The 27,197-nt window shown below is 46.7% G+C and overlaps 1 protein-coding gene across 1 annotated transcript; it reads right to left on the bottom strand.

Annotated features, from left to right (window-relative positions):
- Positions 1-239: 239 nt before the first annotated feature.
- TTC9 (tetratricopeptide repeat domain 9) lies at positions 240-27,197 on the bottom strand. Its single transcript, XM_035539938.2, has 3 exons — positions 26,807-27,197; positions 6,045-6,227; positions 240-1,391 (listed from the first exon to the last, which is right to left on the bottom strand). Exons 1-3 carry the CDS (start codon positions 27,177-27,179, stop codon positions 1,312-1,314), a joined length of 636 nt encoding a protein of 211 aa, XP_035395831.1. The 5' UTR covers positions 27,180-27,197; the 3' UTR covers positions 240-1,311.

Genomic DNA, 27,197 nt, shown 5'->3' with positions numbered 1-27,197 from the left:
GTCACACTGGAGATGTGTTTGTGGCACTTACTGATCCCATTACTGGCAGTTCCAGAAAAGGATCCTTGAGCCAAGGAGCCCGAGCTCTCAGAATTGATCAGACTGCTGCAGTAGATCTAAAAGGCCGTATGGGCTGCTGAAATAGCCTCCAAAGCTGTTGGTCCTGCCCTGTTTGTCAGCACCATGGTCTGTTAAAAAAGAGAAGAAAACAGGACACAGGAAGCACCAACACGAGGTGGGAGAATCGAGACCTCAATCCAATGTACTAATAATACTTTGCACTGTACATCACTGTACTGTTACTTACAGACATTAACTGGTAAATCCTCACAACACCCCTGCGAGGTAGGGAAGTATTATTATCCCCAGTGTACAGATGGGGAAACCGAGGCACAGAGAGGCTAAGTGACTTGCCCAAGAGCACACAGCAAGGCATGGCAGAGCCGATACACGAATGGAGACGTCTCTGTTCCCCACCCTATGCTGCCCCCACTAGACAATGTTGCCTGTCTGGATACGGGGAACCCACAGGTCCCTTCTAAAAGCAATGGCTGGACTTGTTGCCTATTAATAATTTTTATTTGCCTTTAATGAATTTTTTCACAGTTTTTCCCTCATACTGTACACCACGCTTTCACAGTCTGTTCAGCCTTCTGTGGTACCCCACAGCCTTCTCCTCCGGTACTGGGACAGCTTCGGGGGTATTGTAGCGTGCTCTGTGCTTTCGTTAAGAGGATGTTTAGAAACAGTTTCACTGGCATTGGATTGGGAGCATGTGAGCTCTCACTGGAGACTGGTAGCACACACTGGAGAAGCAGGCAGGGGGAGCTGATGGTGAAAAGGCATTTGCTATCCCCTGTGAAATGACCAGTGGCTCTCTTGGTTTCTTGGCTCTTCTAAGCTCCAGTGATCACCCGGAGTAGAAACTGCCTGTCTCCAGCTTGCCTGGCCAGGAAGTAGTTGCCTGGGGGTTGCTTCCCTACGGGTAGTAAGCAGGCAACTCAGGACCAGAGAGGTCCCCCAGCGTTGCCTGCTCCGGGTGTGTGACGCTGCCTTGGAACAAGGCTGGCTGTAGCCATTGTGCTCTCCTGCCATGGGGAAGGGGGATTACCATGGTTGGCAATGGTAACTGCCGCAGCCATATCCAGTGTCTGAGTCTTTTTTTTTCAAAACCAGGATTCGATGAAGAACAAGGGAGAGTGGATGGATGAGGAGATGGGGATGAGGCAGAGCAAACAGGAAAATCCACCAAATGGGCTTCTAGGAAGGAAATGTTCCCCTTTGGGCACTTCAGCTGAAGCAGCTTCATTTTCACAAGGCTTCCTTCTCTCTCTGGGAACATCTGCTGAGCTTCATCTCTGTCAGCTGGATATATCGTATGACATTGGTATCTGCAGGGAAAGAGCACACACACACGTGCACAGTGGTTACAACTCCCTGTGAAAGATGGACACCCCACACCGCACCTTTCATCCGTGGTGCACCTCCGGTTCCTGCCTGCAGGAACAGCTCCAGTGGGAGGCGGCTCTGAACCAAACCCTGCTGCTTTGGTTTTGGTGAACCTGCTCTGATTTGGGCTCACCGTCCCTGTTGCTCATGATCCTGCCTCAGCCAGTTTTTACCTTCTCTTTGGCTACTCTTGGTCACCACAATTGAATTCACACAGGTGAAGCCATCCCGGTCATCCCTGCCTGTTCCTGTGGAACAGCATCTCCACTGGCTTCCCTGCCCTCCGTGCTTGGACACAAGACTCTAAAGGCACCTTCTTTACAGTTACGTCCTGCTTCTTCACCCTCCTATTCATTTTACAGCCTATTTCACTCTTCTCACAATTTTCCATGATGAGCTGATGTGGGAAGAGCGCTGTTCTTTTAGTAACCTTGCTCTCCTTAAATTTCATGTTTGTGAGTCTTTCCACCATGACGCTGTATCTGCATTTTTGTCATACACTGTATGCTGCACACTGCCTTATCTATCCTAATGAAGTTCCTGGGGGCAGAGAACCACGTTTCATCTCTGTACAGAGCTGTGAGACCCCAATACCGTGCAGGCAGTAAGCTCAGCCCTCTTTTTCCTTCCAGTATTTCAGTGCACTAGCACAGTGCACACACAACATGTGAATTTTGCTTTACCTCCGGGCCCTTGCAGGGAGGGAGCCCGTTCACCCTGAGGCACACGTTGATGTGCAGGATGAGTGTCTCTCTCCAGACAGACCCCATGCTTCTGCAGCCACGGCCACCCCTTTCTCAGTCGTGTTGATTTACTTTCACAAGGGCAACTTCCCACCAGCATGGCATCCACATGGTGGAAAACGCCATGTGGTATCAGAAGCAAGCAAGCATAAAAAATAACTGCTTTCACTTATGTATTAATTTTAAAATGGTTCTTTGCTCACAGCCTTACTCAGAAGGCCAACCAGGGCCAGCTTTGTCCATTATAAGTTATTAGAGCTTCAAAAATCAATCTGATGCACACAGCAATCCATTCTGCCCACAGTCAGGGAGCAATTTCACCTCCTCCTCATCCAAATTTCCCCACACCAGCTATTAAGTAAGTGCTTGAGCTTCCAAAAAGATGAGTACATTACTGGTCACATGCCCACTGCTAGCAAGCACAGCTATTGCCCCCACCAGAGGAGTTGTGGGTGCAGTGTTTCCTGTAAAAATGAGAAGGGGATGCCTCTGTTGTGCCATCAGCTGGAGCGGAGGCAATGGAAGATGGTTCAGCTTCCCTTCACACAGAGCTCTGCACAAACATGTTGTAGCAATGTTGCTGTCACTTCCCAAACTGTCCCTGGTGAGGTAGGTCACCCTGCTAAGTCTTCTGCAGGTTCAGTGGCAACATCCTACTCCCTTCAGAGGCAGTCAGCGATTAAGATACTTGCCCCATTTGGGGGATTTTCAGTGAATCAAGGAGTTCTGCTCTCACTTGTGTTAGACAAGGAGCACCAGCATCCTGAGCTGGTGATGCACTAGCACTTTATACCAGCTTAATGAATTTTGAAGGAGCCTTTCTTAACAGAAATGGTTTCAGCTGTGAGGCCTCCAGGAGTGGAGCAACTCAGCTGAGGGGTTGGCCCTGAATTTTTGACCTCCCTGCTCCATACCCTCCAAGCACCTGATGGGCTGCAGCACAGGTGAATGTCCTTGCAGCCGCGTTTCAAGCATCGGAGGCCTGCCTGGTGCAGGTGACAAGCAGTAACTGAGGAGGCATGGTAGGAAATTGCACCTGCCCAGGCCTGCAGGGACTCTGTGCACAGTGACAGAGGAGGAGGAGGTGGGTCTTGGTGTGGAGTGGGGCAGCAAGCAGGAGGCTGCCAGCTGCCTTCGGCCTGAGGGTGAGGCAGCTAGCTGCTGATGGCATGGCTTCACTCACCTGGGAGATTGCCACGTGCATGGGGAGCCAGGGGCAAAACAAGGTGCAGCTGATAGGGGGCGGGAGAAACTCTGATTGCAAGTTAGCAAAAAATCTCCCGGCAGGTTTGGGCAGGTGTTGTTTCCTCTTTGAGGGCTGCTGCTTTACCAGAGAGGAGTGGTGAGCAGCACTTTGCTTGTGGAAGGAGCCCTATCTTTTCCAAGTCTTTTCCATAAAATGGCGCTGTGCCACCACAGCTCTGTCTGCAGAAATATTTCAAAGCTAAATGTTAATGAGCAGAAGGCTCTGGTCTCTCAGCGAGGAAGTACTGATGTAGGAATGGCAGGTAAGGACAGCTCAGTAAGTGATGCTGGCAGTGCTGCAAAGGGAATGTGTCTCCTAGCTCTTTTGAGTGTTCCTGTGGCCTCCTGCTGCATTGAAGGCTGTTCCTGCTTCTCCCAGTGGCTTCAGAGCCTGGTTGTTCATCTGCTGGGCAGGCACCATGGTCTGGGTCTTATTCCTGGGGACTAGGAGTTTGGGAGGCCAGCTCCTTCCATGCAGCATGGGAAGCTTAACAGCAACTTTTCTCTCCCTGTCCAAGATCCTGCTCAGTAAGGAGTGCTATACAGTTATCTTGTATTCTTTCCACCTGCTTTTGTGATTTTTCTGTTGTTTTTATTTGGAGGTAGCATAAGAAATGGGGCCAGACCCTGCCCTTGCTGCTGACAGTCAGTAAATAGCCATAAGAAACTTCCTGTGATGACAGAGCTGTAAGCCCCTTTGCTAACTAATTCCTCTTTACCACTTAAAATTCCCCCCAGCAAAGAGACTGCCAGTGATTTGAGCCAAAAACATTCCTTATTAGAGGAGGGGAAAGAAAGGCAGAATATGACTGTGATAATAACCTACTGTTTTACCAGTGAGCCTAGCAAAACCTCAGATAACAGAAAACAATTGCATTTTGTAGATGGAGACACTGACTTATTCCAGGTCACATAATTCTTGCTAGTGTCACCTGATTCCTACTGCTGTGTTTTAACAGCCACATCCTTTCTTGCTGTATGCATTCAATTCTTTCCGTAAGTTCTCAATAATCATAAATAAAACAGTGCAACAATGGCCTTGGATGGTCTAGCAATAACAGAGAGGAGTCTCTGATGCAGAGCTGAAGGCCAGAATTGTTTTTTTGTATACATTAAGGGTCTTCAGGGACAGTTTCTGGTATGTCTTTGCAGTAAGCAGCAGTATTTGAAGCTTTTGCTGTTGAATACATTAGTATTTATTTCAGGAAGGAATGAGAGATACCAAGTAAATAGTATCACTGAGGGAGAGGGGGGGAAAAAAGCATAAAAATACATTTTAAAAATAGAAGCAAAGTGGTTCAGCTAAAAGGACTTTTTAGCGTCTGATTCTCATCAGAACCCCAAGGTTAAGATAGCTTCTTATTTTCCTCCGACTATTTTTCTCTGCATAGGTCTCCCCATTCCCTGGTTCTGGCGCAGGCTGAAAGCAGAAGGGCATGCTGTAAACTAAATAGACTAAACCGAGCTTTTAAGCACATTTGCTCAGCGAGCGCGGGGCGTGCAGCTGTGCTGTCAGACTGCCCGGAGCCTGGGGCCGAGCACAGCAGATGGGACCGGGTGCCTGTATGGGAGGTGGGAGCGGAGTGCGATCCCGGTGCTCCTCCAGGATGCCGTCACCGCAGGAGCCCAGTGCCTACAGGACACCACAAACTCTGGCCACCTTCCTCACCTCTTCTAGCTTGAGGCATGCCAACCCCACTGTTTTTGCTCCTGTTTCGTGCCCAGCTTTCTCTCTCCCTGCACACACAGGTGCAGGTGGAAGAGCTGCTCTGTGGGGTTCCCCTTGGGTGTGACTTCTGTTTGGCTTTCTCATGGTCCTTTAATTTTTCTGCATGTATTGCAAAGTTCCTTTAACAGAAATGGGTTGAACAATTGTGTGGTTTTATCTCATCAGGCAGTTTTCTACAAAAAATCAAAGCACTGTCTCTGCATTGTGGCCTTCTACCTGCCCTCTGAGTTTGGGTGGGTTAGCATAAAGGTGGTTGCTCTGACCGGGCTAAGTTGTTTGCATACACGATTTCTTTGCTGCCTGAAATGAATTATTTTTGTTTTGGACATATGGATGGCAGGTACTTGAACAAGGCATGTGACTGCCTTAGTGGCACAAGTTGAAGCATCCTGTTGAGAGCTTTGTGAGTACATGTCTGTCTCCTTTTATCGGAGAAATATACTATTCCTTTACTGAGATGGTGGAAAGCATGGCTCTTGGGGACTACAAACAGTCTACTCGTTTTGTTAAGCAGAAAAAGAATCTCAGATTCAGAAAATATAATGGTTGGGATGTGCTCTTCCTCATCCTGCTTCCTTCTTGAAAAATAAGACGGGAAAGGAAAGAGGTAGGATCCCTTCCCCACAGACAGGATTCCAGCAGTACTGGTACCACCCAGCTCATGCTGCAGCCTCTGCAATACTTAGTTAACACATAATGTCTTAAGGCAATGTCACTGCGAACTTGCTGCCCTAGGGGTGAGTCCTTGACAGGGAGCAGGGCTAAGGGTGCAGTCATGCTCATCCCTGTGGAAACCAATGAAAACAAATCAGGGACAAAGTCTCGTGCAAAGAAATGCCCAAGCACTCAACACTAAGTCAGGTTCCTGCTTCCCATACCTGTTGGCTGGCGGGATCTTGCCTCTTTCAAGTAGTAGAGTGCCTTGTTGTAGTCACCCAGGTGGTAAAACGCGACACCCGACCGGTAGAGTGCCTTGAAGTTCTCTCCTTCTTTCTGAAGCACCTTGAGGCAGTACTCCTTGACACGCTCGTAGTTCACCAGTTCGGCCTGGAGCAGGCAGGCTGCAGGGGAGAGAGACAGAGCAGGGAACGTTACTGCTGCCTTTCTGCTCCGGCATCTGCGCGGGCGAGGAGAGCAGCCTAGGTGAGGGAAGTGACTCAGACTCGTGATTCAGAAGGGGTGCAGTCCTATAGATTGTTTGCCAAATCTGATTGTTCACAATTTAAATACCTGTGCTTCTATTTCTGGTGTTTAAGCTGAGGGGATTGTGTTTGTTCTGGGGGGCTGGGGGGGAGAGAGCAAGAACACAAACATCCGTCTGGAGCTGGAGCTCCACGTTGATCCTGTGGTAGTGACTGTAGTAAAATCACCTCCCAGCTGAGGACTAGGGCTCAGAGAAGTACAAAAAGGTGGTCAAAGAATAGTTATCAGAGGGAATTAAATTAGCCCAAATTTTGTATTGGGGTTAATGATCCAAAGGTGCTGGATTTACTAACATAATGTATTGCTGTTTATGCAGGAGGTCCTATGTGGTGTTTTGCTGTAGGAAGCACCAAGGGTCTCTGCTCTGTTGGAATGCACTGTTAGTAAACCAGAGGCACCTGGAGCTAAAACATGGGGTAAAAAAATGTGCTAGGCTGCAGGCTTTTTGCAAAGTATTGCAGCAAAAGTTCAGCACCAGAGGTCAGTTCTGCTGACTTCCCAAAGGAAAAAGGTAAACAGCAGTGAAGAAACAGCCTGCTGAGGGCTCTGTGCCCAAGGACGATTGCTGCATAAATGTCAAGGAGCTGACAAAAATCCCCAAAGTGAGTTTACCACAGATAGGTGTGGAGTAAGGGGGAGATCCCTGAGACATGCTTTACAGCCACATTTGCCTTCACTAGGAACCAGAAACACCCTTGCTGGCAGTGAGCTTGAATGGGAGGCAGGAATCCCTGGGCTAGGGAGGATTGCATGCTGGACGTGCCTCTGGGGCTTACTGTAGTGTGCACTCTGGGCTAATTTTTTTTTAGGCTTACGGGCTGTTAAGAAAGATTTTGGGGAACACTGATGAGAAAAGGATACACTGCAGCCAGTCTTAAGGGAAATGAAGAAAGCTGTTCTATTCACAAGCTCTTCTGGTGCTACAATCCAAGGCAACTTCGGGAATGACATGATTTGGAGAGGATGGAAGGGGAAGGAAGGCAGGATGCTATGCAAGGATCTGTTCAGGGGCTGGCAGTGTCAAGTGCCAGGGCATGGAGAGAAATTTCCCATGGCAGGTGGTGTTACTCAGTGTGTCTCTGGCAAGGAGGAGACTTGCTGCTCCTGGAAACCCAACCGTCACAGTTCGGATGTCACCAATGAACAGCCGGACTTCATTTTTTGCATGGTAACTGTTGCTGGGAGGATATGATGCTGGGTCAGGAATACGATAGTTCTCAGTCCCCTTCCCCTGCACCCCTAAAGTGAGCTCTGCACCCTCTCTGTAGCTCGCTCTACATTTCATGGGCAGGAGGGCAGCTTAGATGACCTCCAGAGATTCCTTCCAACCTAAATTAGTCTGAGCCTTTGATCAGTTAACATGGACAGAATGCATCCCTAACCCAGGCATGCGTTTACAGCTTAAATAGCTAACTGGAACCAACCACAAACAGCCTTCTGCCAGTAAAGAATTCACGGTACAGATGTGTTGGGCAAGGACGGCAGAACTAGCCCCGCTGCTGCTGAGCTGGGTTAAGTGACACAGCACTTACAAATCAGATCTTTGTCCCATTTACTTTAATGAGGGACTTCCTAAGTATTTTAACAGATTCTGACACTGAAGGGCATAGGTATTACAAAGGCATCTGGATGCTCACTGTTTGATTGCCAGTTAAAAAACGTGTTTCTAAAAGCTTCGTAGCCTTTCCTTATCCAGAATTTGTCCCCTCCTATTTGTCAAACATTGATTTTTCTCGCTCTATTTCTAATGGAGCTTGAAATGACTGTGCTTTTGTTTTCCTTTATTTTTCAAAGCTATTAAAAAGATGGCTGTGTAAATTTACTGCTGGCTTCACAGCCCTGGAAACTGGATTGCTTTGTTTGTCTGCTGACCAGTAGCAGGTACAGCCGTGGCAGTAGCTTTCTGCACACTGCCAATCTGCTCCGGCCTTTCACGTTCTGGGGAACTGCCTTGCAGAGCAACTAGATGGGGGATTTTGGTCTCTGTTTGTTTACTACTTGGTATTTCCAGCTATAGTCACAGAAATTACCCTGAAAATGACAGGCAGTCAGACCGTGCATATTAACTCAATAATTCCCATATTGGACTTGCTTCATGGATTGGTTGTAAAATATCCCAAATCCTGCTAATTCATAAGCCCAAATGGGCTTCCAGATATCCAGCTGGGTTCTTTCTGTGACTCATTTTCACAGTAAAGGCTCTGCAAGGCACTGCTGTAACTGTGCACGTGGCAGAGAGAAGTCAGTACCACAAGGCTAGCAGGAGAGATGCGTTTATCTGAACAAAACGAGCAAATGGATGTGCAGGAAACAGTTATGCTGGAAGAGTTGGCCATTTGGAGAGCCAGCGTTGGAAGTGGCTGCTGCAAATGAACCTGGAGGGAGAACCTCACTTCTAATATTTAGAGGTGTGTGCTTTCAGTTCTTCATGCACTGAAATGACCTTAATGGACTGTGATTCACCGTGAATGTAGAGGCAGTTAGTAATTCAGCTCTCAAAAATGGAAGATACATGGCACCCTTGTACTTCCTAGCCAGTTCAGTCAGAAGAATTGTTTTGAAAATGTGTCACTTTCCTAAACAGACACGTATCTCTGGCTGGTAGTGTTTGTTTAGCACATCAAACACTTCATCACCCTCCTTATCAGTTCATAATAGGCCCCCAGTGTATCCTTCTGAGGAACAGAGCTAACTCAAAGACCAAACCAAGAGAGGCTTATCCAGCTTCTGCTTTCTTCAAAGAGAATGGGCTTGATCCCACACAGCACCATCTCTAATGGCTCTTTGGCAATTAGGAGGGTGAGGAGGGTGCCCTTCACAAGCAGATGCAGACCTCCAGTCACCCGGTCCCTCCAGGTTTTATCCTTGTAACGCAGCATCCATCCAGCAGCTACATCTCTCCAGCTCAGAACTCAGGGTGTCCTGTTGCCTCTCAGCATGCGGTTAGTCCATCGTACTTGGTTATTGTTCTCAGTTTGGTAAATGATTTACTGTGTCAGCTTGAGCAATAATTAATTCCTAATTTTTAAAACTATGTTGCATAGTGATGAGGAGCCCCCATTTGCTGTAAAAACAAGCAGCTTTGAAACTGTGTGAAATGTGCTATGGGGAGGAGAGAAGGCTATTCCATTTAGCTCCAGTGGAGGATCCCTGTCCATCTCACTTCCCAGCTGACTGCTGATGTTTAAGCAAGGAAATAGGTAGTCTGGCTGCTTTTCTTCTTCCTCAGAGTACTAAATCCAGGTTTCTAAATTTTAATTCCTGGACTGAATTTATGCCAGCCAGCTCTGAGTTGCAACTATTTGATAGATGCAGCACAGATCTGTTATCAGTAGAAAATGGTACCGTAAGAGCTAACTTGTGTGACCCTATTTAGCACCAGGTTAGACAAAACAAAGATTAAAACATCTGTAGAGCCAAAATACATGTACTCCTTTAACCCTTAGCTGTGGATAGCAGTGGTGGGAAATTTTTAATTGAATTCTTGACAGTTCAGAGGTTTGGATACTAGTTTATTTTACCCTGAATTAATTCTGAATTCCAGTATATCTTTTAGGGAGGTAACTCTTAAATAGCCTGCATGAAGAAGTGCCTAGAGCTGCTTACTAAAAACCTCACGTTTCTCAGCTTTCATCACTTCTATAGCTGTTGTGTGAACCTTTAAAATGAAATTCAACTGAAAATGCTGTTGGTTAGCATCTTGCCAGGGAAACCTCTCCAGGTTATGAAAATAGCTCAGTTTGGCCCAAACTTTTGGCTTCTAATTTTGGCTGGACCAAGATCTAAGTCTGGAAGTAGGGTGTACAGATTTTAACGTGGAATTTCAAACAATATGATAAACCTTGACTACCTGGAAACGTTTACCAAAAGGTAAATCTGCATGCTGGAACATTCCTCCAGACACAGTTTTATACCAGTGGCCAAAGTCCTACTGTAGGCAAGGCTCAAGACCTATCCATGCTACAGAAAGCTAAGCCAAATTACCATGCAGGCAGTGTTAGCGCGTTCCTTCCCTGCGGCACGTTCGTTTGGTTCAGCACGTGGTGTTAGTCGTAACAGGAATTCCATTCACAGCTTTTCTGGGGGATGAGCATGCCCTGGCCCTTCAGGAATGTCTTGGGTTGCAAGTTTGTATTTCACAAAGTCCAGTCTTGTTTGCAGTTCGCTGTCCCCCAGGTAAGCTGGTAGCACTGCCTGTTCTTATGATTGCCTCGTCCCTTCCATTTTAGGGGAGAATCAACTGCTTATAACTTCAGTCTTCTAAGTTTTTGGACTAAAATATTCCATATGCGATGTCTGCTTTTAGAAAATGTCAGCCAAAACTGTTCAGGTATTTTTGAAAAGCAGGCTAGGGAAATGTATCTTATTTTTCCCTTGTTAAAGATCTCTGGTGACTGTCTCTTTGGATTTGTCTCATGTCCTCTCAATGTTTGGCTTTGCAAACTGAAATCTGGCAGATATCATTTGTGTCAAGCAGGTGCCTTCTGTTATCCCTGGGGTAATCAAGAGCTGGCCAACTGATAACTTTCTGGAAATAAAACCAATATAGTACTGCGTATAGTACTCAGAAGAGGTGCCTTAGAATTTGGTACCCAAATCCACTGAATATTCTGTCTACCTTGGGCACAACCCAGTTTAGGAAAAGTGGGAATTCGGAAACTTTGAGCCAACAGGAGAAATTTCCTGCTCTTTCTTCTCAAGAAAGAGGAGCGGAAAGTGGAAATCAACGTGAGAGGAGCTGTTTTACCTATGACAGAAAGACAAGGAGACTGATGCTGGCAAGGCGAGGATATTTGGGCTGAGAGCCGTATGGGGATGAAGACGCAGAATGGCTGCAGTGGTGAGAGGGTTGTATGAGTAGGGGGCTGAGGTCTATCAGGAGGCGAAGTCTGAGGGCAGAAGTGGAGTTAAGAGTTTGGGACAAGTTGCTGAGGATACAGACGTTCAGGGTAGCTAGCCTGAGGACCAGCAACAGCATCTTTAATGGTGAAACTCAAGCACAGGAGACTAGTCTCACTAGGCGTGTGACAGCAGCTCCTCTAGCAGATGACTTACCCACCCTTGCACTCCTGTTCAGAATTCTTTCTCTGTTGATTATACAAAACTGAGGGATACTGATCTGCAATGCCTAAAGCTGGCCGTTGCCAATATCCCCTGGAGACTGGAGCAGGTGTCCTGTGCAAGAGCTAATAGTGAGTCTAGTGGCTGAACCACTCATGCCCACGCAAGAGCCTGAATCTAAATGATCTTTGTTTTCCACTCCTTAATATGAAAATTTAGGGAATACTAGATTTGTCTTTCAAAAAAATGTGTGAGTGCATTTGACCTACTTTGAGTAGTGTACCATTAAGTGAGTGGGGCAGATGATTCTTCTACAACAATCGCTGATTCAAAGAAAAAAAAAAACAACACATAAAACCCAACTTGTATTGATTTGGTTGGTTTCAAAGCAGGGAGAAGTAGCTAAACCCATTGCTGCTCAAATCTGATGTATTTATTCCTTCTTTATTGTATTTATTTTTGATTCTAACATTGGTGTTTAACAGCTTATGTGTAGATTATTACTCCTTAACGAGTGCTAGGTACTCCAACCACTATAAACTCGACGTGTATTTCACAAACTGACAGTGTCATTCCCAGAAATAGCCATGATTAAACTCTGCAAAATACTTTGCTTTCCGATATGATCTCACCCTAAGTATAGCAGCCAACAGCTCACTTAAAATCTGTTTAAATCACAGGAAGATGGAACATATTCTTGTTCTAGTTCTATTTTGGAAAACACATGATTGATGCTTTGATATAACTACTTCAGGGTTTTATTCAGACATATGATTAAGACCTTGATGTATCATTGAGCAGGCTTTGTCCTCTTACTTCTTTAGGACTCAAAATAATAGGGCAGACTACAAGAGTCTCATAATACTTTTATTTCAGAAGGCTTGGCACCCTTCATAGTGATGCTCTTTCTCAGAAGAAAAAATATGATAGTGATAAATCTTGGTTTAAGTGTTTGGGAAGAAAAATTGTTGAGGCGTAACTAAAAAATCAGGGATTTAAAAAAAAAAGTTTGCTTTTTGCTTTGGAATAGACAGCAGTCTTCTAATCATGCCCCTGATGGATGTACCATTAATCTGCGTGCTGCAGTCTCTGTAATTGGTGTTTATAAAAGCATGTGGAGTATATGGTGTCCACTGGAGGAATTAAAGGGGATACCATTACTAAATGACATTGAAAATTTCAGCCATGTGTTAGTAATTTAGATTATAATTAACTTCTAATATTAGGTAACATGTCCATCATAAGATGATGCTGACAATGTAAAGGTTTACCTGAGATTAAAAGTCACCTTGGAATTAAGTTACTTTAATTTTAATGTACAGCATAAAAAGATGTAGTCTATTGGAATACTTCAATCCAAATTTCTCTGATGTTGAAGTTACTGATCTAGAGGGTGCAGACTGCACAGGTAAGGTGGATGGCACAGCACAGTTCTTAGCATGTGTTAAATTTCTCTAATTGGCACTGAAAGGAGCTGTATAATGTGAGGGAATGCAAGAAGCCTAAACCAAGGAACAGAACAGGTTGTAAACCATCCATATCTGCACCAAGCCCCCTGTGGGCTGTGCCTTTCAAGAATGCAACCCAGTGTTCCTCCAAAGGGGATGTTTGGAAGCATCTTTTTTTCAGAGAAATGCCGTGTACAGTTTCACTACAGGGCTGAGACACTAATTAGGATCTGCAGTTTCCAAACAATCTCTTCCATGAAATATTTCTTTTTTCTCTATAGTCCAAGCTTGCAAACAAAGAGGATTTTCTGGCTTCTCACCAATAAGAAGCTAATTATAGACAGCTTGATAATGTCTGGCAATAATCTGATCAGCTGACTCCCAGTTCCCAGACAACCTTAATGGAATGAAAAGGGAATATCAGAATGACAGCACAACTTTACAGTCAGCAGCCCTCATTTATTCCTCTCCAGGTACCAAAAAGACCTAAATATGGCTGTATGTTTCTGCTTGCAGGGAAATATGTGGAAAATTAAAAGCTAAACTGTATGAGAGGCTGCCTCTCTCTGTAGGGAGGGATTAATGCTAAATGAGGTGTGGATCCACAAATGTTTGGAGAGCCCAAAGTGTCACCTCTTCCAAGCTGCCTTCCCCTTCTTCTCAGCCTGACTCCCAATTCATAGACAGGTGCCAACCTTTCCTCCCCTTTCTGCCTTCTTGGCCATACTTTCAATACACAGCATGGTCTCCTTCAGTTCTCTGCTGCCCCTGTCCTTCACACCTTTTCCAGGAGAAGGACCCTGACTTCAGAGCACAAATTGTCTTCTAGGACAGAGACACTGCTAGTGACTATGCTGATGCTTCCACCACCATGCGTGTTAAGAGGCATCTAGCAGCTTTTAGGGGAGCTGCTAAGCCTCTGCGAGGCCTCTTGTGGCTGGCAGCCCACCCTGGGACCCTTCCTGTTGCCACCCCTTTAGAGGCTTGGAGAGCACAGGGCTGACAACAAGGAGATACCTAACAGATAATGTGAGCTGTCAGAACAAATCAGTTTAATTTCAGACTGATAGGGCGATCAATCTTCTTGAAGATAAAGGTGAAACAGTAGATGTTACATATCTTGGCTTTTACACTAGTCAAATGACAAATTCTAGTGACATTTTCTTAAGCAAATTGAGGGAGAACAGTCTAAATGAATAGACTTAACTCTGTTATCAAAGCAGAAGGCAATATTAAGTAGGATTCTGCACTGATCTGTCCTAGGTCCAATGGTATTTGGTGTCCTCAATAAAGACCTCAATGACTATGACTGCAGGCTGCCTGTCAACTGGCAGATAACACCAAGATGCGAGGAGTGGCTGGGATATGCTGGAAGGCAGGGCTGGAATTCCAAGGGGTCCTCACGGACTGGAGCAGGGTCTTGACAAAAACAGGATGTAACTGACAGGGGCAAGTGAAAGGTACTAAAGTTAGGCAGGAAACAAACAAATGAACAAATACCACTGATAGAGAGCAGGAATGTTTGGCTGAAATAATTCTGCAGAAGATGATCTGTGTTACAAGGTAGATCACCAGATAAAGTTAGCAAGGCTATATTGTTAATGAAGAAAAATGCAAACTAGCATGTATGACAAGAAATTTGCAATAAGTGTGAGTACTGTGTCTGATTTTTGGATACCAGTCTTGAAAGAAAATGTGGATGGATGCCAGGAGGACCCTGACAATAACAAGCAGAATGGAGAACACAGACTGTAAGCCCTAAAGAAGACAGTGAGGGAAGGCAGGCTTACAATGTTCACATACGTAAAAAAGAAAAAAAAACTGTCATGCAAAGTAGGGCATAACCAGAATGCAATCTGTTCTTGTACTCAGGAAACCAGAAGAGGGCTTAAATTTCATCAGGGAAGAATCTTACTAGGAAGAACTTTCTAATAGCGACAAGGCGGATGTAGACTCTTTAGGGAAGTTGTGGAGGATCCTAGCTTTGGAAGTGTGTAAGAACAGCCTGAATAAATGTTAGCTGGGATATACATTATCTATACCCTTGTACCATGCAGTGGTATGGATAGAAGACTCCTGAATTCCTGTCCAGCTCTGCAGTCCCGTTACTGATTGTGCTGTAACACCCGGGGCATGAATGGTCCTTGGTTCTCCCTGACAGCCACCATTTACTGCAAATTCCTGTCAGAAGGTCCTGTTGAAGGATGTTGCTGTGACATCCCCCAGGCTAGACATTTGAATACATAAGCACTTAAGTAACAGCAGGCATGAATGATTTCTGCCTTTGCTGTGTTTATGTTCTCATATCTCACTCTTTTCTAATTTTCTAGAGTGCGGTTCTTTAGAAGTGTTCATTATTTCTAAATGATTCTTAAGCTACTTTAAGGCAAATTAGTGGTGATTTATGCTTTTTTTGGTCACAAATCCAGTGATATAATACTGAAGTTTCCCTTCAAAGGGACAAACCTTTGGGAAGCAAAGAACTGCAGACAGTTTTTCATCTGATCATCATAGCTTCTGTTTTGAAAGAGTATTTTGACCTACTAGTTCCTGTAGTTCTTCAAATTAATACCAGAGTCTTACTGAAAATTCTTAGCAATGGTAAAATTAAAGTAGTTAAAGCCTAGATGTCAAGCAAACAAGAAGTGTTTTCTGAAGCTAGAATCCATCCTCAGCTGTGGATCAGCAAATCTTTACTCAACTAAAATACAGAGATCTCCATATCTCACCTTCTGATCTCCATGCCTTTGATTTTCCCAGCCAGAAGACGTAGGAGCGAAGTCCTAGCAAACCATTGGTGGAACAAGAGCTTCAGTCAGCTTTTAATGCCTAGATCGTTTTGATTCTGCAATCTCCATAAATGCTTGCTCCTCCTGCAGCCGCATTAGGAGAGCTGGGAATCTGTTCCATTTGTTTTTGCCAAGGCTGTTATTGTTGATCTGCCAGGTTAAATCCCCTGGAGGTTTCCTCTGCTCTGACTTTGTATTTATCTAGTGGTCTTTGACCTGCCTTTATCTTTTAGAATCAGTACTCAACTGGCCCAGTCTGGTCCAGTCAATGTGCCTTTAGATGTCTGACCTTCAGATCTGCTGTTCCAGTGGCTATTTATTCCACCGCCCCTTCCTTGCTGTTTGCTTTTGTCGTGCCTTTCACCTTGCATTGCTTTACCCTCGCACTGCTGTGCCCTCTCCACATCGGATCTTTCCTCCTCTGGCCTTCTGTTGCTATCAACACCCACCAGAGGAGGAATCTGGTCTCTTGGGTCGTTTGCATGGGGGAAAAGTACATGCAAGTGTCTCAGAGATCAGCAATATGGGATGCTACGCAGTAAAATTCAGGTCTTAGTGGAAAGGTGGCTTCTGTAACCCTGGCTGTGACCAGGAAGGTATTTCTGTGAGTAGGGAGAAGCTTTGAAGGAAGTGCTGGATCTCAAGCTGCTTCTCTGCTGAGGGGTGAAGCCTCTGCTCGGGGAGGCTCACCGAATAAACAACTGACAGCGGGAGCGTGAAATGCAGCTGGAGCAGCTTGGAGGCTCTCAGATGAAGTCACTGACAGTTGTGCATGCCACGATTGCCTCCAGCCTGGCTTACTGCAGTGTGCTCAGTTCGGGATGAAAGCTAGTGCTTCATCCTGTGCCACGGCAGGGCCGGCTGACGTGGCTGCCTAACATCTGTGTGCTGTGCCCTGCGGTGCTGAGCCACAGCTCGCCTCCTGGGACACGTGGAAGAGCTGACAGCTGCAGAGTCCGCTATGGGGCGGGGAGCCGGCTGAGGCCACCACCTCGCATCCTCACACCATGTATAATTGATAGGGACTGAAATGGTTTTTGTATTTTTTTTTTTCCTGAGCTCTCCCTAGCTGAAGACTCTTCCTGGCAAGAAGGAGAGGCTGAACAGGGAGGAACATTCCCTTCATTACTATAATAACCCCATCAGGTGTTTTATCCAGGTCCCGCATAGCCCAAAGTCCTTCCATGTTAATGATGTTTTGAAACAGAAAGCAGCCTTTATGGCCTCTGAGGGAGGGATGGAGAGAACGAGAACGGGCAGAGGCAGAGGATGTCAAAGTCACTGTTCTTTAACTAACTGAGGAGTGAGAGGTATTAATCAAAGCTCTCAAAACTTTAGCGCATTTTTAAGGAAAATAAGGAAGAGTGACTTGTCAGCTACAGAGCCGAATGATCCTGGCTATGTCAGGCTGTGTCACCTGGCTGAGCTCCGATTGCCAATGCAAGCTGGGCTTAAGCTTTGCCCTTTTGTGTGGTTGGGCTTCTGGTGTCCTTGCCTCTTCCCTGCCCTCTGGTTACACTGTATGAACTCAGTACCTTTGAGACATCTGCCTCTCCATCAAATCCAGCTAGTCAACAGGTTTGAAAGTTACTGAGAGTGGACTGACAGGCTGACTACAGGGAAACATACTTGCTTATGACTCGTTTCCTTTGGAAATCAGGCTGAAAACGAATAAACTGAAGACCTGAGTAATGATTCAGTGTATTATTTGCTTGGGAAGGCCAGGGTTTGAAATGTGCAGGAGCATAAGCTGGTCCTCTAAGATGCCTGCTCTTTAATAAAAGTTGTGGCAAAGTGCTTCAGGTAAAGTTCTCAGATCGTTCCCAACCCTTCCATAAACCAGGTCAGTGCAATGCACTGCTGGGTGGAAGAATGAGGTAGGACTTTGTGTCTGATTTTAAGTATACGGAGGGGAACCTCTACCCCAGGTAAGGAGCTTGTTTTCAGACACCAGGAGCATGAGAATCATTGTAATGGATCAGGCTAATGATACAGTTCCTTGTCTCGACTGTGCCTTTTCAATTAAGCTAGAGGATACGAAGATATACTAAGAATTATGTGATGGCTAAAGAATTTGTAGTGGGTTCTGCTGACACGCATATCAGCTAGAGACCACTAGAAGAATACTGCAGGAATTAATTTCAGAATTGAACTTGTCTAATGCTTCTATTAATTGCCCTGATGTAAAAGAAAGAGCGCCTACTTGCGCTGTGAAGTTGGAAGGTATCCTCAAAAAGGGTAAGGATGGCAATGTCATATAAAAAGAGCTATATCACCTGGTGGACAGCGTTAAATTTACTTGGGATGGAAGTCAGTAACACAAAACTTACAATCATGCTCTTTGGGATTTAAAGCAAGAATTTCTGCTGGAATTTGTGAGCTCATGAGCTGGAAATAGCCAAAGAGGAAAAGGATCTGAATATGCTAGTTGGTCACAGGATGACTGAGTCATTTATGTGACATGGCCGTGGACAGGGAAATTAAAATCTCTGAGAAGTTTATTCATAAATCCAAACCAGTTAGCAGTGGTTCTCAAGCATGAAAATGTAATATTTGCTTTACAGTTTCTATCCTATCTAATATAGCAGTGAATGTGCTGATTAGTTACGTGTCTAAGCCTTCTTTTCTAACCTTATTAGGGTCTTTAACTCCATGATACCTTCCGGCACTGTGCTCCAAGTTAATCAGCCCTGGGTTTTAAAAATTATTTTGTATTCATCTACTAATTTAATTTACCCTCCACCCCATGAGCAAAGCTCCTGAGCTGCCTCAGTTTGAGCTCCATCACGGTTGTTAGAGAACATACAAAGGAAAGTGAGCATATTGACTTTGTACTTGCAGTATAGGTGAGGATCTTGTGCTGCTCTGGTTTCTTTGCAACATGAATGCACTACTGCGTCTTGAGCAATTAATCACTGCAAATCATTTAAGAGGCTAGTAATCTAGGATTTGAATTATGCTAGTATTAAAACATATGGTGACTGAAGAAAGCACTGAGGCTTTATTTTGCACCGTGCTGTCTGATGAGAGAATCATTGCTAGTGGCACAGGGCAGAAGATCTGATTTCTTAATTTTTTTTAGAAATATGAGTGGGGGAAAAAAAAGGTGCTATTGCAGAGCAATAGCTAGTGCAGACTTACAACGATCATCCAGGAATAACAGACTCCTTCCCTCGTGGTTCTGCTTTTGCAAGGTTAACTGATGGCCTCCACAGGTAGTTCCTGTTTGGGAGAGGCTATGGCTATTGCATGGAGCCCACCTATTCTCTCAAAGAGTGGAAGAAATGTAGGTCTTTGACCCTCCCCCTCTCTGGGAGCAGGAGCGGGGCAAAAGAATATGAATTCTCACAGCTTCCCTGCAGCTGATTGAAAGATTGTTCTTTATATCATAAAGATGCTGTTCATACGGGGTGAATTTGTGGGTTAGATGGTGACTGTAGGGATGGCACTGCACGCTGGAGGTAGAAGTTGGTTAGTCACACCAGCCCAGGAATAGCCAAAGGGAGTGCTAAGGGTCTAACATAAATTTTCAAGTCCCAGACACCTCCTCTGCTTTTAATTTGCTTTTGGGAGTAAGTTTGTTCTCCCACACACCACACTGGGGAGTGTGCAGGACAAAGATACACTAGTGCATGTCTTCTATTCTCCCCTCCATCTGCTTCAGGTAGCAGTAAACAATTCTGCTGCCTGGAGTCGAGAGTGAAGTCTTTCGAGTTGGAAAAGACCTAGGGCTGGGCTGACCTGAGATCAGTCTGTGCATGTTAGGCTGAGCCTCACAGACAGGTCAGATGGGTAGCGAATCTCCACCGCTGCATGATGAGGTTCTACCAAGAGCGCCCTCAACGCTCCTGCTTTACAGGGCAAGGAGACTTGCAGCAAGGTAGATACCTCACTTGAGTTTCCTCGAGTATGAAATGAGCCATTTAGTCCCTGATGTCCCCAGGCCAGACTAACACCAGAAGCATGAAGACTGACAGCTGTAATCAGCGCATCAGAAGAGATTTGGAATCAAAATTTGAGGAAAACAAGCTTGGTGGCTGCTTGCTGGCTGACCCAGCTGCTCCTTTCCAGCAGCTCCTAGGAAACCAGATCGACGGCTAGATTAGCGGAGTTTTGCTGCCTGCCACTCCGATATGAAAGGAGGTGCTGCTGCCGTTGATGCAGAACAATCTACATGACAGCCCCCTAAACTGGCAGCAAGGAGATGCAACAGACAGTGCTCCCACTAAAGCAGGAACGGGAATGCTGAGCAGTGGCTAGAAAAGTATTTGCTTTAGTAAGGCAGAGGTTTTTACCTGTCAAAAATGGATGTACTGGAGAAGGTGTCACAGCAGAGATGGGTCTTAAGGAGAGCCAGGGAAGAGAAAAGGTCCAGCCTGAACAACTGATATACAATAGGTAATAAAATCAGCTCCAATGAATCAGGTGCACTGAGATGCTGTGGGGCAGAGCCTGAGAACACGGGGGATGAGAGGGCAATGCTGGCAGAACAGACGGGGCCTGGAAAGGGCCATGACTTTGCCTGGGAGGTCAAAAAGTCTGCCACAGCTGCAGTGCAACTGGGGGAGTGAGCAGAGGAACTCAAGCAGAAAAGGCACTGAGTGTGTAAGCAGCCCCGGCTCCTGAGCTGAGAAACACGATGGGGGAACTGGGTACACAGGACAAAGCCAAGGAGAAGCAGATGGTGCTATGCAGCCTATGAGCCTTAGGGTGATGGCGTGTCAAGAATTTTGGAGAGTGGGGAGAACAGAGTGGATTTTGAAGTAAAGATCATGACATTAGCTATTGCCTATGGACAGTAACAGATGAGCTCTGGCACGTCAAGCTATGACAGATAAAATCATCGCTCCCAGCTGTCCCTCCTGCCATGGGTTACTGCAGAGAGAAAACGTGACTGTGCTGAACTCGCTCCATGAGTTGTCCTAGCATGGTTTCCAGCATGGTCCTAAGCTCAGAATGGCTGTTGTGAGATGTGACCCCAGCTTCCACGGCTGCCAAGTGGCCACCGAGGCAAGTGTACAAGAACGGGGCCAGCCACAGTGCCTTCCTGCCACCTCCCAGCCTCAAACTCGAGCATGCCCCTGCTGAAGGTACTGCCAGCAATTCCAGCCAGGCTTCCAGAAACCACACCAACTCTACAGTCTTGGTTAAAGAAAGAGGAACACTAACACTCCGAGCCACCACAAGAAGATTTACCTGTATCCATCTATCAATGTCTTATGTTTACTGTTTCCCATCCAAGATGCAGTGCAGAAACGAACAGAAGGAGACAGATTCCTGAGCAGCCACGAGTAACAGCTTCCTGGTTAAAGATGGTTCATAGTGACTCTTTTTCAAAACATTTTTAACCCTCAGTATTAGTCACTGGCATGGTTACCTGAGTAAGCTGAAATCAAGACTAATAAACAGTTGTCTTCCTTCTACATCAGTTTCTTACCCATGAAGTGAGAGAAGACAAAAAAAAAAAAAAAAGCCAGTAAATTTCCTCAAAACCACATTATTTAGTTCCTCCCTATCTTAATTGTTTCCTCAGTTTCATACTCTGTCATATGCTATTTTCTGTAAGATGGCACAATGTCAAGAAGAAACTAGGATCTGGCAACATTTAGACCTCCCCTTTTATTTATACCCTTTTGTTCTGCTGTTTTTTTCCTTACAGCAATCTCCTTTAGTGGGTGTGCAATAGATCTCCTCCTAAAATCCTAACATGAAATCTTCTGATGGCCTTCCATACTTGCAGCATCAATCCCACTGCTCACAGGACACTGAGGGGAAACCAGGGATGCACTGCTGAATTGATAGGCAGCTCTAGGAGAAGGGCTGGAGAAGCAGGTCTGGAGTCGGGCTAGTAATTTCTGGGTCTGAACCCAAGTGAGCAGGAGGAAGAGAAGGATGCTCCACCTGCTGAACCATGGAAAGGTGGCAGAGCTCACAGGAAAAAAAAAAAAGGTAACCATGGAGCTCATGGGTGTATTTAGCAATAGATCGGGAACCAGCTGTGATTGTCACACAAGGCATTATTGAAGCACCTGAACCATCTCCAGCACAGCACTGATGGGAACCTGGGGAGGTGAAGAGGCTGTGATTCACTGTGGGACTCCACCTGGGGGGAACTCCAGGACAGCAGATCAGAAAGGGATGGAGTAAAGCTAGCAGGAGGTGCTACTACAGACCTCTCAGAAAGCATATCAGTGCAAATCTCAAGGTGGAGAACAATCAATACTCTTTAGGTAAACAAATTAACCACTACTCTGTGTTCTTGAAAAAGCTTTCTGATTTTTCATACCTCCTGCTTCACCTCCAACGATGCATCTTCTCCAAATGATGAACTTTGTTCTCCAAAATAAAAGGGAACAGACAAATACAGAGTATTTCACAGACTAATTCATTGCAATGGCAACGCGAATGAGGGTTGGGCCTATTGCTAAAATGCTTCGGTCACCTGCATTCACTCTCTGCTGCAACTGCACCTACATGGGGCATCAGGCCTGTAAAGCATATTCCCATGCACTGTGGCTGGGCAGATGCATCTAAAACAAGAGTGTCAGGAAGCTCCCACCCCAGCTAGCAAAAACGAAGGCCACATCCTGCTGTCATCTGCTGCTGTCTCTCTTTCCCATTGCATGGCATCCTTACAGGGCGTGTTTTTTGTTGATGCAGCACATAAAAAAAAAAACCAACACATCAAGCAACAATCCAAGCTTGCTTTAACACCCACAGCACCATGTGCCCTGGTAGAGTGTGTACTTGTTAACTGCTATATACTGGGATGGGATTTCAGAAACTCCGTTTGAGGAGTTCTAGTGGGTGGTCAGCAGAGACGAATTTTAGCAGCTTTTCTGCTATTTAGTCATATTTTCATTTGGATTAAGGCTCCTTGTCTCAGTGGGACTACTCACTGAAGTCTGTACAACTGGTGACTGTTGGGAGCAGTACCTACAACCCTGTCCAGAGCCCGAGGGTGCTAGCAAGCTCAAGTGCTGCGTTTGGTGGGGCTGTGGCTGTGACCTTTGCATAGTTGTGAACAGCCACCTTCTGCCAGGGCAGGCAGCCAACCTGTGCTGCCCAGGCTGAGACCTACCTTGGACAGCTACGTTTTGTAAAGCTCTGCAGGTACGTGTGCCCTCCTGCACAGGAGCCTTGGCAAAACCATGTGCGTTTGAATGGGGGTATAAACATGTTGCGTTTAATTGACATTCGTGTAATTAACAAAGCCTTCCAGCACTCCCAAGAGGTCAGAAACACAGATGGATAATCTGAGATTCAAAGGATGAAAGATTTGGTGAAGACAATACAGTCGGTCAGCACAGAGAGGCACGATGAAAAATCTCAATCTCCCAGCATCACTCCTCATCCCCGGTTCTGTCTCCGGTTCTGTTTTTCCTGCCAGGATTAGCTCTACTATTTCTGCGTGCTTAGGAAAACTGACAAAGGTTTGCTTATCGCACTGCAACATTCCCTCATAAAAAAAAAAAAGCTTGAAACTCTGCTTACCCTTGGCATTTTGCTGCTTTGGAAGGACTAGGACTTGTTTCTCTGCAGAGCAGACACAGTCCTTTGATCCTGTAAACTTTTAGGCAGTAATGCTGGAATAAAATGATGATTGCATTTAATGAGGGTAGTGGGTGCATTAGTAGCAGGTGGATGATCCCTACCTGCTTGCAGTTCATAAGGCATTTAAGTTTCATCTAGATACAAGATGTTATATGAGTGGAAAGGAGACGTAGACATGAGTGGTATTTGGCCAGCTTGTTTTTCTGCAGGCATTGTTCCTACGTTCATCTTTATTTTCTAAGAATACAAACCACTGACTTGGGAAAACTCGGTTGAATGCACCATCGGGATCAGGTCGTGGTTCCTGTCCTTTATTTTTCAATTGGGCTGAGAGAGGCAAAAAGAGGTCAAGTGACTTCCTCAAGGTCAGAGCCCGTCAGTGAGTCATAAAGAAATGACTGTTTGCCTCACAGCCCTGCATTCATTCTGCGAGGCTCTGTGCTGCTGGTAGGATTTTTCTCTGCCCACCCCAGCGATTTCTGGGGGCCCAGACCACGCTGCTGCCCTTGCATCTGGTGACATTTATCAAAAGGACTTATGGCAAAATGAAGGGCTATCGGCGTGCCCGTGCAAGAACACAGCAGTGATGGATTTTGCACATGTTAGGGTGAGAGCCTTTAAGGCAAAACTCGTGGAGCTTACACGGCAGCCCAGCTAGTGGCTTAGTGAAAAAAATGTGAGCAACACTGCCAATGGCAAGTGGAGAAAATCCTACGCCAATTTAAAATATATTAAAAAAAAATCACAAGAATTTTAAAACCAGCATGTTTTGGAATCCTCTGCAATGGGCTAAGGATAGTTTAGGTCGTGGGGGTGCCAAACGGTTCACTTCAGAAAATACACCAAATATTCCGGGGCTTTGAGTAAATACAAGTGTTAGCCACCCTGCTTCGTGGTATGAGAATTGCCTGTTGAAAGTGCTCCACAAAAGAAGCAGAACTAAAAAACAATCTGTGTTGTAATTTATGTTCTGCAAGGCAGTAAATGTACTGACAACAGATTTGTGTTTGTCCACATGTTCTTACTCATGTAATCAGTCAGGTTAAAACAAAAACCAACCCCAGTTGTACTCCGCGTGTGCACAGCCTTCACCCGTAAGACTGCCCCAAATCCCCTTTGGGTGTGTATTTCTTACCTGCTTATTTGGCTAAGTGCATAGCTAACTAGAGTTGATGCGCTCCTCTGACTGGATCTAAATAAGTAACTGTGTGTGTGTGCTTCTATCTTTGCCATGCGAAACACCTCTGACAGGTGAGTGTGTGGTGGCCACGTGAAAACGACAGTACAAAACCAAGGTGGGCTTCCTAAATGCTAAGCTTAGGCAGTACGCGGAGGTGCTAAAAGAACTCGGTAAGAAGGACACTCAGATGACAGCTGCTAATGCTATCAGGTATAAATCAGAGCTCAGTGAAAAACTGCCTTCTCTAGAATTAACATGCATGGCTGTTATGCTCTCTGCACTAGGCAATGCAGATTTATTTATTTTAAAGACAGCTCTAGGCATCCAGTCAGTGCTCGGAAGCGAAACGCCCTGCATCTCCTCTCTTCCCCAGCCACATACTGCTGACTTCTGCTCCCACAACAGGCACTGGTGCCTGCGCTAGAGCCCACCACGTAGAGAAGCTGGTGGCTTCTGCTGCACCATGCTGTTACGAAATAGTCTCACTGCTGCACCCCTTGAAGTTCCTATTAGAAAGGCGTACTAATTATTCTGATAGTTGTGGAGAAGCTCCCTCCCATCTCTTTCCTCTCCTTCAGACGCTAATTCACAGATCCTCCTGCTAGAATGGGAGCTCTGGAGCTGGGCTAGGAGGAGCAACGCTGCGGTTTGTTTAACTGCACGCTCCCCTCTTCAACAAGCAGGGCATTGCTTTAAAATTGCTCGCAGACAGAGCAGCAGACACACACAAAGCTCAGCGTTTCCAAGACCAATCCTGTTCTCCGCTCTGTGCCTGCCCATCTACCGAAAACACACAACAACTGAGTGCAGAACGACACCTTGACCCGCCTTGAGGTTATTTCAGGAGAAGCACTGCTCGCATCTCCAGGGTTAATTACACTCATCTCCTCTTGTGTTCACACCAGTTAAATTTAGGTAAAATCTGCTCGCATCTATGTTGAAGATGGAGCAGGTTTCTCATGCTGTCTGACTGCTACTGCTGGCAAGATCAAATACAATGAAAACAGTGAAAAAAGCTCCCTGCTCAAAGCAACAGCAGTAAATAAACGCGGTGGACAACGGCCATTATGCAGGACAGCTCTGTCCGCACGGGTGTAAACATTTCCAGTGAGTGGAACTTGTGTACGCAGCAGGAACAGCCACAGAAGCAGAGCCCATCCCTCCCTCCCACCTCATTTACCTTCTACCACGTCCCATTTGTACCTCAGCACCGGGGGCTGGCAGAGACGTTTCCTGCGAGTACTTGTGCAAACCCAGAACCACTCTACGCTGTATTGTTCATAGTATTGTGGGCTCTTTGTATAACCCTGCCAATCTAAATGAGCCTTGCCAGATACAATGGATTTTAATAAACCTGCGAACAGAAATTTTGAGAGAGACAAAATTACAGCTGTGCAATTATGCTATCACTCTGGGATCTCACCTGCCTCTCCCTCCACAGGATTTCGACAGGCTTCTGAAGGAAGAATAGTTGAAAACGTGATAAAATCGTGCTCTCCATTATATCCCAAAAGCCACATTGAGATTGGCATGGATTAAGCCAAGGGAAGATCCTGGCTTGGCGTTTCAAACCCCATTTGCTTTATTCTGCATCCCTTTTTAGCCCCAGACAGCAGGAAGCAAAGCTAGCCAAGTGTCTCGAAAGCCCAAAGCCAAGCGATGGTGACAGCTGACACACCAGCATCCCGATTTTTGCCATTTTCCGCCCTCAAGGATATAAAGGGTAGCGAGTGACCCTTCATCCTTGTGGAAGGCAGCAGAGCTGTACTAACGTGCCATTTTGTGCACCTTCTCCAGGTTATGAACCCTCCCTACCCTCTACGTACGTAGGCACAAGTTTTTGTTTCGGAGCTGCGTTTGGGCTCGGAAAGAAAAAAAAAAAAAAAAAAACACTTGGGACCCAAAATAACCTCCGATCCCGCAGTTCTCGCCTGGGCAGCGCTCCTCCGAGTCAGCAGCGGTCCTGCCTCGGCACCGGGGCGCCTCAGCCCTACCCCTCCATCTTCCCCAATGGATGGGAACAGGGAGGGATGCCCAAACGCCCACCGGCGCCTAGCCAAGAGCCAGCGCTCCGTCCGCTGGCAACTTTTGCGGCCAGGAGGCCGAGGACACCTTTTAATGCCGGGTACCACCCGGGGCCGTCGCCCAGCCCCTTCCTTCCCTCGGGCGGCGGCACACGGAGCCTGTGCCCGTGCCCACGGCGAGGGGACCGGGGGCTGAGGGGGAAGCACCCGGGCCTCCCGGGAAGGGCAGCGCAGGGCAAGGCAGGGATGGGAAAGACCGGGGGGCGCCGCCTGGTCCTGCCGCCGGGCTCCAGCCGCGCTCGGGCGCCGGAGCCGGCGGCGAGAAGATGGAAGGCGCTGCGGGAGGGGAGGGGAGGCGCGCGGCCGGGGGTCCCCGCTGACCTGCCAGGCTGTTGTAGCAGTCGACCTCGATGGCCTCCACCGCCTGCCGCTGCTCCTCGCTCAGCCCGGCGCTGGCAGGGCGCTGCCCGCCCGGCTCCTGGCTCAGCAGCAGCAGCAGCGCCTTGAGCTCCAGCAGGGCGCGGTGGTACTTGCCGATGGCCTCGCGGAATTTCTTGTCCTTGTAGCACTGCGCCCCTTCGCTCTTGAAATCCAGCGCCCGCCCGATCAGCTCGCCCGGCTCCGCGCCTCCCGCCGCCGCCGCTGCCGCCGCCGCCGCCGCCCGGGGCTGGCTGCCCCCCGCGGGGCCGTGCCCATCGCCCGCCCCGCGGCCGCCGGCGTTCAGCTTCCCCGCCGCCGGGCTCGCCCTCTCCATGGCCGCGGCGCCGCCCGC

This window comes from Cygnus atratus, chromosome 5, assembly GCF_013377495.2.
Source record: "Cygnus atratus isolate AKBS03 ecotype Queensland, Australia chromosome 5, CAtr_DNAZoo_HiC_assembly, whole genome shotgun sequence".
Classification (NCBI taxonomy): domain Eukaryota; kingdom Metazoa; phylum Chordata; class Aves; order Anseriformes; family Anatidae; genus Cygnus; species Cygnus atratus.
This window is presented reverse-complemented; position numbering and strand designations above follow the sequence as displayed.